Source organism: Limulus polyphemus, unplaced genomic scaffold (genome assembly GCF_000517525.1).
Source record: "Limulus polyphemus unplaced genomic scaffold, Limulus_polyphemus-2.1.2 Scaffold5893, whole genome shotgun sequence".
In the NCBI taxonomy this organism is placed as follows: Eukaryota; Metazoa; Arthropoda; class Merostomata; order Xiphosura; family Limulidae; genus Limulus; species Limulus polyphemus.
The window spans coordinates 431-11415 of NW_013671503.1; the positions used below are offsets into that span (position 1 = coordinate 431).

Below are 10985 nucleotides of genomic sequence, written 5' to 3' on the forward strand. Positions count from 1 at the left end.
ACGAGTTTAAGTAAATCATGAAGTATTTGTCACGAGTCTAAGTAAACCACGAAGTATTTGTCACGAGTTTAAGTAAATCATGCAGTATTTGTCACGAGTCCAAGTAAACCACTAATTATTTGTCAAGAGTCTAAGTAAACGACGAAGTATTTTTCACCAGTCCAAGTAAATCACGAAGTATTTGTTACGAGTACAAGTAAACCACGAAGTATTTGTCATGAGTCCATGTATATCATGAAGTATTTGTAACGATTCCAAGTAAATCATGAAGTATTTGTCATGAGTCCAAGTAAATCATGAATTATTTGTCACAAGTTCAAGTAAACCACTAATTACTTGTCAAGAGTCGAAGTAAACTACGAATTATGTGTCACACGTCTAGGCAAACCAAGATGTATTTTTCACTAGTCTAGGTAAACCGTGATGTATTTATCACGAGTCTAGGTAAAACATGATGTATTTGTGACGAGTCGAAGTAAACTATGATGTATTTTGTCACATTTCAGGTAAACCAAGAAGCTTATGTTAAACGTCTTTAACTGAAAATATTGAATTTTATTGTAGGGTGAAATAATGAAAGAGGAATTTTATGAAATATGGAAATTTGTACTCACAAACTTCTGCTCTGGTTTCGTTTTCGTCTGAGCCGTTGCTTGAGGTTTTATGATAGTAATCCTGCAAAGCATCCTCAACTATGGTACTGAACCAGAAGTATAGAGAGGTGGCAATCAAATGCATCAAACCAAATCTGGATAAAGGTTTCATCCTGTTAATTATTACCTGCAAAACCCAAAAATGCCATGAAATAATGAGTTGAAAAAATACTCCAAACAACACGAACTATAACTGAGATAAGTTGGTGACTCAAAACGTCTAAACAAGACGAACTATTACTGATAATAATTTGGTGACTCAAAACGTCTAAATAACACGAACTATAACTGACATAATTTTGTGACTCAAAAAGTCTACACCGTCATATTATTTTTAAAGCATTTTAACCAAATGAGATTACATGAACTCCGGTTTCCTGGAAACCCTTATCAACTTTTGTAGCTTGTACCTCCAGTTTCCAGAAAACCCTAATCAACTTTAGGAGACTTAGACATTTTGTTTCTTACCCGTTGGTTGTAAGTTTGTAATATTTTTGATTTACCAGATGGTTATAAGTTTTTACTGTTTTATGACTTACCGGTTAGTTATACGTTTTTGCTATTTTGCTACTTATCAGAGGAATCTACGGATGTTGTGTTTTAGTGTTTAACAATACAACAAATGGTGTGTAACAAAGTACGTTATTTTCATGAGGAAACTATGGATATTATGTTGTATTGTTCAACAATACAACATATGGAGTATAACAAAGTAATAAGAACGTTATTTTCATGAGCAAAGTGCGAATTTTATATTGTTGTGTTTAACAATACAACAAATGGTGTTTGGATGGAATATAATTTCCCTAAGTAAAAACAACTTACATTTGCGTACTTGAAGCAGATGAAGAGTTGATAAAACGAGTAGATTGGAATGATGACATGGAGAACGATGGCTGCTACGTCAACACACTCATTGTTGTTATTTACGATGAAGACTATCTGCTGGCCTAGTTGCAATCCTTCGTAAATTAAGTGCCCGAAACAAAACGCTAAGACATGAAAAACGAAAACTTGCGTAATACTTGTGCATATAAAAGTATGTAGGCGAAACTGTATATACCCAAAACTTGAATGTTGTAAAAAAAAAAGTAATATCTACAAAAACAGGCTTCATATAAGAAACCCACCAGCGAAGAAAGTCCCGGAAATTGATTACCTTTGTGGAATAACCACTACGCAATCAAGAAATGATGGTAAGTAGTGGAACAACATTGATCACTAACTTATCTGATGAAAACACCACATGACAGGGAATCGGTACCATTGGTTTTGTGTTTTGTTGGCTAGATTATTTCTTTAATGCTAATTTCATTAAAAGTATGGATTAAAATGCTTAATATATTTATTTCCCCGAAAAAGGGCCAAAGGCCGCCTAAAAGGGGTCACCAGTTTTAACCAGTCGCACCATTATGCACTAGTGTGTTGTCCGTCAGTCAGTCAGCAGACACTAAAATGACGTCACATAAGAAACGCTTAACGTTGGGAATTGTACTGTCGTGACGTCAGTGAAACGTGCGTATGCCATAAATCACCAGAAGAATCACGCACTCTGTTTGCTGCAACACAGCATGATATATGAAACTGAAAAGCAAGAAATAAAAACATTTGTTACTTTTAATCTTGGTTTACTTACTCTTCAAAGAGAACACTTTTAGAGACCCTGCGAAAATACATCAAGTTTTATTTATGTACTTTATTATATAATATATAATTTTATAATTATTTTGCACTTATAACAGGCAATATGGATTTAGAACTAACCTACATCTAAAATAGCCGAACCTCGTGATATATTATTAGGATTACGTCCAAAAACATCGTTAACAGAGAGGGTACCCAACTGGTGAATCGATATATGATCTTGCATACTCCTAGCAAGAACAGTATATATTACATTGCTGGCTAATGTTTAGTACCATATTTCATGAAAAGTAATGACAGTTTAGTCCAAATATCTGCACAAATTTGAACCTTTACTTTAATTTTCACAAAACTCTGCTGAAATATTCGACTTAAGTACGAAAGTTGACATACCCATGGTAATACCATTTACTCCTTGACATACAACAGATAACGTAGTAACTGATATGACAGATAAAACCATGGCCATGTCACTTACTCCTTGAAATACAACAGATTGTGTAGTAAACGGTATGACAATTACAACCATGCTCATGTCACTTATTACTTGAAATACAACAGATTATGTAGTAACTGGTATGACAGATACAACCATAGCCATCTTACTTACTCTTTGAAATACAAGAGATTATATAGTAACCAGTACGACAGAAACGACCATGGCCTTGAAGTACAAGAGATTATGTAGTAACCAGTACCACAGATATAACCGTGGCCATTTCATTTACTCCTTGAAGTACAACAGATCATGTAGTAACCAATATGACAGATACAACCATGACCATGTCACTTACTCCTTCAAATGCAATAGATTACAAAGTAAATGGTATGATAGATACAACCATGGGGATACCACCTACTCCTTGAAATACAACACATAACATCGTAAACAGTACGACAAATACAACTGTAGCCATGTGACTTACTCCTTGAAATACAACAGATTACGTAAATACTGGTATGATAGATAAAACCATGGCCAAGTCATTTACTCAACCATTAACGTGTCGCTTACTTCTTGAATAAAAGATATTACATAGGAACTTGTAAAACAGATACAACCATAGTCATGCCATTTAGTCCTTGAAATACAACAGATTATGTAGTAACTGATATGACAGATATAGCCACGGCCATATCACTTACTCCTTGAAATACAACACATTAAGTAGTAACCAATATAACAGATACAACCATGATCATGTCACTTACTCCTTCAAATGCAATGGATTACAAAGTTACTGGTATGAGAAATACAACCATGGACATACCACCTACTCCTTGAAATACAATGCATAAAGTAGTCACTGGTGTGACAAATGGCCATGTCACTTACTCCTTGAGATACAATAGATTACGTAGTTGCCAGTATGACAGATACAACCATGAACGTGTTGCTTACTTCTTGAATAAAAGATATTATATAGGAACTTGTAAAACAGATACAACCATAGTCATGTCATTTACTCAATGAATACAACAGATTACGTACAAACCAGTATGACGGATATAAGCATGGCCACATCAGTTATTTTTTGAAATACAACAGATTACATAGTGACGAATATGACAGATACATCTATAGACATGTTACTTACTCCTTGAAATTGGAAAACAAATATAATGAGAGCCATGTCATTTACTCCTTAAAATATGACAGATTGTTTAGTAATCGGTATGACAGATATAACCAATGCCATGTATCATACTCTTTGAAATATAACAGATTACACAGTAATTGGTATGATAGATACAATGATAATCATGTCACTTACTACTTGAAATTCTACAATAGATACAACCAAAGCCGATTCACTTACTGCTTGAAATACAACAGATTACGTAGTATTCATTATGACAGATACTTCCATGACCATGTCACTTTTTTGAAATATAACATTATATAGCAAGTAGTATCACAGATACAATTATCACCATATCACTTCCTGAAATACAACTGAGTAAGCAGAAACCAGTATAAAAGATACAACTATGACCACGTCAATTACTCCTTGAAATACAACAGATTATGTAGTAACTGGTATGACAGATATCACCATGGCCATGTCACTTACACCTTGAAATAGAACAGCTTACATTGTAACCCATGTGACAGATACAAAAATGTATAAGTCACTTACTCTTTGAAACTGTACGACAGATACAACCATAGTCATGTCATTCAATCTGTGAAATACAACAGATTATGTAGTAAATGATGTGAATGGTATAACTATGGCCATGTCCCTTACTCCTTGAAATACAACTGATTACGTAGTAACTGGTATGACAGATATAATTATGGCCATATCACTTACTCCTTGAAATACAACAGATTATGTAGTAAACGATGTGAATGGTATAACCATGGCCATGTCCCTTACTCCTTGAAATACAATTGATTACGTAGTAACTGGTATGACAGATATAACTATGGCCATGTCACTTACTCCTTGAAATACAACTCATTATGTTGTAAGTGCTATAACAGATATAACTACGGCCATGTCATTTACTCCTTGAAATACAATGATTATGTAGGAACTTGTAGGAGAGATACAGCCATTATCATGTAACTTACTCCTTGAAATACAACAGATTACGTAGTAACCAATAGGAAAGACATACCCGTGGCCGTGTCATTTGTTATACATGTACATATTTGTTATACATGTGTCATATACATTAGATTGCACAGTAACCAATATGACATATACAACTATAGCCCTGTTACCTACTCATTGAAATTGTATAAAAGATACAATCATAGCCATTTCATTTATTCCTTCTAATACACTAGATTATGTAGTAACCACTATGACAGATATAACCATGGCCATGTCACTTGTTCCTTCATATACAACAGATTGCACAGTAACCAATATGACATATACAACTATAGCCCTGTTACCTACTCCTTGAAATTGTACAAAAGATACAATCATAGCCATTTCATTTATTCCTTCTAATACACTAGATTATGTAGTAACCACTATGACAGATATAACCATGGCCATGTCACTTGTTCCTTCATATACAACAGATTGCACAATAACCAATATGACACATACAACTATAGCCCTGTCATTTATTCCTTCAAATACAATAGATTACGTAGTAACCAGTATGACAGATACAACTATAGCCATATCACTTACTCTGTGAAACTGTACGACAGATAAAAAAAATTCCATGTCATTTACTTCTTGAATTACAATGGATAATATAGGAACTTGTATAAGAGATACACCATGGCCATGTTTCTTACTGTTTGAAATTGTATGACAGATCTAAACTTAGCCATATCACTTACTCCTTGAAATACAACGGATTACTTAGTAACCGATATGACAGATACAATAATGGCTACATCACTTACTCGTTAAAACTATGACAGATACAATCATAGTCATGTCATTTACACCTTCAAATACAACAGATTATGCAGTAACTGATATGACAGATATCGCGATGGCCATGTCACTTACTCAATGAAATACAACAGATTACGTAGTAACCGGTATGATAGATACAACTATAGCCATGTCACTTACTCTATGAAATACAATAGACTTTGTAGTAACTGGTATGACAGATACAGTCATAGCCGTTTCACTTACTCTATGAAACACAACAGATTACGTATTATCCATTATGACAGCTACAATCATTACCATATCACTTCATCAAATACAACTGATTAAGTAGTTACCGGTATGAAAGATACAACTATGACCATGTCACTTACTCCTTGCTATACAAGGGATACAACTGATATGAGAAATATAACCATTATCATGTCACTTACTCATTGAAATATAATAGATTATGTAGTAACTGGTATACAGATATCACCATGGCCATGCCACTTACACCTTGAAATATAACAGATTATATAATAACTTGTATGACAAATGAAACCATGGCCATGTCATTTACTCCTTCAAACACAATAGATTTTATAGGAACTTGTACCACAGATATCACCATGGCCATGTCACTTACACCTTCAAATAAAACAGCTTATGTTGTAACTGTTGTGATAGATACAACCCTGGCTATGTCATGTACTCCTTGAAATTGTATGATAGATACAACCATGGATATGTCACTTATTCCTTGAAATACAATAGATTATGTAATAGCCGGTATTACAGATACAACCATAGTCATGTCACTTATTCTTTGAAATAGAACAGATTACGTAGTAACTAGCATGACAGATACAACCATGGCCATGTTAGTCACTCCTTGAAATAGAAAAGATTATGTAGTATTCAATATGACAGATATAACCATGGCTATGCCACTTATTCCTTGAAATAAAACAAATTACGAAGTAACTGTTATGAAAGATACAACCATAATCATGTCACTTACTCCTTGAAATACATCTTACATTATAACTGAAATGACAGATACAACAATGGCTATGTCACTTACTACTTCAAATTCTATAACAGATACAACCATAAACATGCCACTTTCTCTATGAAATACAAGATATTTTGTAGTCTTAGATTGTATAGTAACCAATATGACATATACAACTATAGCCCTGTTACCTACTCCTTGAAATTGTACAACAGATACAACCATGGTCATGTCATTTACTCTTTGAAATATAACAGATCTTATATGAACTGGTACAACAAATATCATCATGGCCATGTCACTTACTCTTTGAAATACAACAGCTTAGAATGTAACCAATATCAGATATACGTCCATTGCTATGTAGCTTACTCCTTGAAATTGTATGACAGATACAACCATCGCCATGTCATTTACTCCTTGAAATACATCAGATTATGTAGTAGCTAGTATGACAGATACAACAGTGGCCATGTCACTTATTCCTTGATATACAACAGAATAAGTAGTAACTGGTATGACAAGTAGAACCATGGCCATGTCACTTACTAACCAGATTGTGTAGTAACTGGTATGACAGATAGAACCACGACCATGTCATTTACTCCTTGAAATACAAGAGATGACATAGTAACCAATATGACAGATACAAACATGACGATGTCACTTACTTTTTGAAATAGATTATGTAGTAGGTAGTATGACAGAAACATTCATCACCATGTCTCTTCTTGAAGTACAACTGATTAAGTAGTAATTGGTATGAAAGATACAACCATGATCATGACACTTATTCCTTCAAATACAACATATTATGTAGTAACTATTATGACAGATACAACCATGTCCATGTCAATTACTCCTTGAAATACAACATATTACGTAGTAACCAATATGAGAAATATAACCATGATCATGTCACTTACTCCTTGAAATACAACAGATTATGAAATAACTGGTATAACAGTTACAACCATGGCCATGTCACTTACTCCTTGATATACAACATATTAAGTAGTAAGTTGTATGATAGATACAACCATGGCCATGTCACTTACCCCTAGAAATACAACATATTACATACTAACCGGTATGAGAGATACAACCATAATCATGTCACTTTCTCTTTGAAATACAACAGATTACATAGTGAGGAATATGAAAGATACAACCATGGCCATGTCACTTTCTCTTTGAAATACAACAGATTACATAGTGAGGAATATGACAGATACAACCATGGCCATGTCACTTACTCTTTGAAATACAACAGATTACATAGTGAGGAATATGAAAGATACAACCATGGCCATGTCACTTTCTCTTTGAAATACAACAGATTACATAGTGAGGAATATGACAGATACAACCATGGCCATGTCACTTACTCTTTGAAATACAACAGATTATGTACTAACCAGCATGAGAGATACATCCATAGCCATGTCACTTACTCATTGATATACCACAGATTACATAGGAACTTGTATAACAGATACAACCATAGTCATGTCACTTACTCCTTGAAATACAGGAAATTATGTACTATCTGGTATGACAGATACAACCATGGCAATATCATTGATTACTTGAAATACAACTGATGGTCTCACCCAATCATAGCTGTGACACTTTTCTCGGTTAACATTAATATTTTACGATGACAATATTTAATTTTTACATTGAATAGTTTGCAAGTGCATGATGAACTAAAGTTTTTTTTAAGTTATTGGAAAGTAGCAGTAAATAACATCTGTTCTGGTATATTCAAGGCTGAAAATAGGTAAACATTAACGAATTAAACGTTCATATAATTTTGAGATATCCAAATACAGACATAAAATTAAATGTTCGTTAAAAATGGAGTTTATTCCAATATTTGAACTGATACCCAGGGTTACAGATGTTGTCATCAATACAGCTGTGTCACTCTCAAGTCAGCAGAGTAATGATGTAGGCTGTAAGTATGACAGAACCTATAATTATTACAGTGTGTCTCTCTCAAGTCAGCAGAGGAATGATGTAGGCTGTAGGTGTCATTTTCTTTTAGTACGATGTCTGTACTAAAATTATTTGACTACTGAAACATTATTGTATTTTGGCACTTGTGTATGAAGTTAAAATCATAAATAATATTCAACGTTAAAACTGGTACACAATTAAAAACATTTCAACTTTTTTGAAGGCCATAGATAGGCCTAAATAAAATGTTTTTAATTGTGTACCAGTTTTAATGTTGAATATTATTTATGATTTTTACTGAAACACTGTTTAGCAGACAATGATTAATAATAAAAAATAATGAATATAGATTGGATTCAATTCTCGACCTTCCTCTTAGGAAGCGTGTGCTGCACCATATGAGCCAAAGCCCAAAGTTGTTTTCAAACATGCAGCATTATCAAGTGAAATATTTTATATAGGAGAATGGTACAGGTTTTAAGTAGATAAGTCCTTTAAATAATGCTCTTGTTGTATTATGTTACTGGACATGAATGAAATAAAACTTACTAAGCAGATTTAAAGTAAAGATGTGTAAAAATGTGGAATGACTACAAACGAAATATAACAGCTATCTTTGACAAAAAAAAATATTGGCATTTTTTTATTTGATAAAACTTAAAAAATCGACTTTGTGAAATTGTGAAATTTTCATATTATGGTATAAATATGTGTCAAATTTAACTGTCTTCATTTTTCGCTATTTCACTTCTGTTTCCTTTCGTACTGGTATAACTCCTTTTTCCCTCTCCCCTAAAGTATTGTTGCGCATCTGCTTGTTTGTTAATTTCCCATAGAAATTCTTTCCGAGAAACTTCAGTGATACAAGTCCTTTCTTAATTTAAACTAGTTTATTCTTTCTCGATACAACTCTGCAATACACAGAATTTCCACAGTCACTTTAAACTTGACTACTTTTATGAACACACACTATAAATCACAGTGATTCACACAATTTAATTACGACTTGACTCGATTATCTCTATCTTCAATCTCTCTATCTATATCATTCTGCTTTATTTGCCGGGCTTATATACTAAAAAAAAGGGCACCTGGAACAGACAAGAGTTGGCAGGACAATTTAAGATCCTTCGAGAATCTCATGACGTGTTATTAGGGTCACATGAATTCCGCTGTGGTAACACTGCCCCTTCCTTAGTATTGTTCGTCCTGAACAATCACCACTTACATTAAACCAATAGATAATTAACAATAACTTAATTAAATGTACAGAATTTTACGGGACGTATCTTCTTCTGTACTGGTCTCCATCTCGTTGGCTTCTGCTTCACGTGGGGTTCATCTGCTCCATCAGGAAATGTTCTATTATCAGTAACAGTCACATCAGTGGTAGTAACCTCATTAAGGGCTTCACTGTTTCCCTTCTCAAAACTGAGTAGAGTTTCTTCTTCAACGGTGGCTTTTTTCAGGTGACACGTCTTCAGCAGCATCATTTGTTCTGTTGTTCACTTCGTCCCAACTGAAATGTCCTGGACTGTGATAACGCCAAAGCCTGTTGCCATGCACCACCTTTGGCTTACCTGGCTGACCACATTTTATTCAGAAAGTCACGTCCAATGTCATATGGGCCTTCACATGGAAAAGACAACTTAAGAGACTTCCCTTTCGTCTTCCTGGGATTATACAACCACACCTTGTCTCCTGGTACAAAGCTGACTTTAGTAGATCTCTCATCATAATATAGGTTCATGAAATCAGCAGACGTTTTCAAGTTGGAACGCACTTGATGGTGAATATCATTCATCCTTTCAGATAACACTTTCAAGAACTCTGACACATTTTCAGGCAACTGTTCGTAAGGTGGGCGTCCTGTTATCAGGTCCACTGGCAATCGAAGTTCCCGACCAAACATCAGCTTTGCTGGAGTGTAACCAGTGGCTTCATGCTCTGCTGTTCTATAAGCTATCAACAGTGGAGGGAGTAAGACATCCCAGTCATCTTGCCGACCATTACAAAACTTTCCCAATTCATGTCCCAGTGTCCAATTGTACTTTTCTACTATCCCATTAGACTGTAGATGAAGTGGCATTGTCCTGGTCTTTCATATACCAAACAACTTGCAGCATTCATGGAACACAGCTGATTCAAAGTTATGGCCTTGATCTGAATGCAGTTTGTATAGCATACCAAACCTGAAGAAGAAATCACTAATAGCCAAAGCTACAGTTGTAGCTTCCTGATTTAGTATTGCATATGTCCCAGGCTAATTGGTGAAATAATCCATCACCACCCAAATGTACTTTTTTCCAGCACAAGTTTGGTGCAAAGGACCAGCAATGTCAACGGCTACTT

The 10985-nt window shown here is 34.4% G+C and overlaps 1 protein-coding gene across 1 annotated transcript in view; it reads right to left on the reverse strand.

Annotated features, from left to right (window-relative positions):
• Positions 1-614: 614 nt before the first annotated feature.
• LOC111089325 overlaps positions 615-10985 on the reverse strand; it is a gene marked incomplete at its 3' end in the record, with an annotated part of 51959 nt that continues 41588 nt past the window's right edge. Inside the window, exons 5-6 of the mRNA XM_022401609.1 lie at positions 1479-1645; positions 615-780 (exon numbers count right to left, since the gene is read on the reverse strand). Of these exons, the coding sequence (XP_022257317.1) occupies positions 615-780; positions 1479-1645 (333 nt within the window). The remainder of the gene's footprint in view (positions 781-1478; positions 1646-10985) is intronic.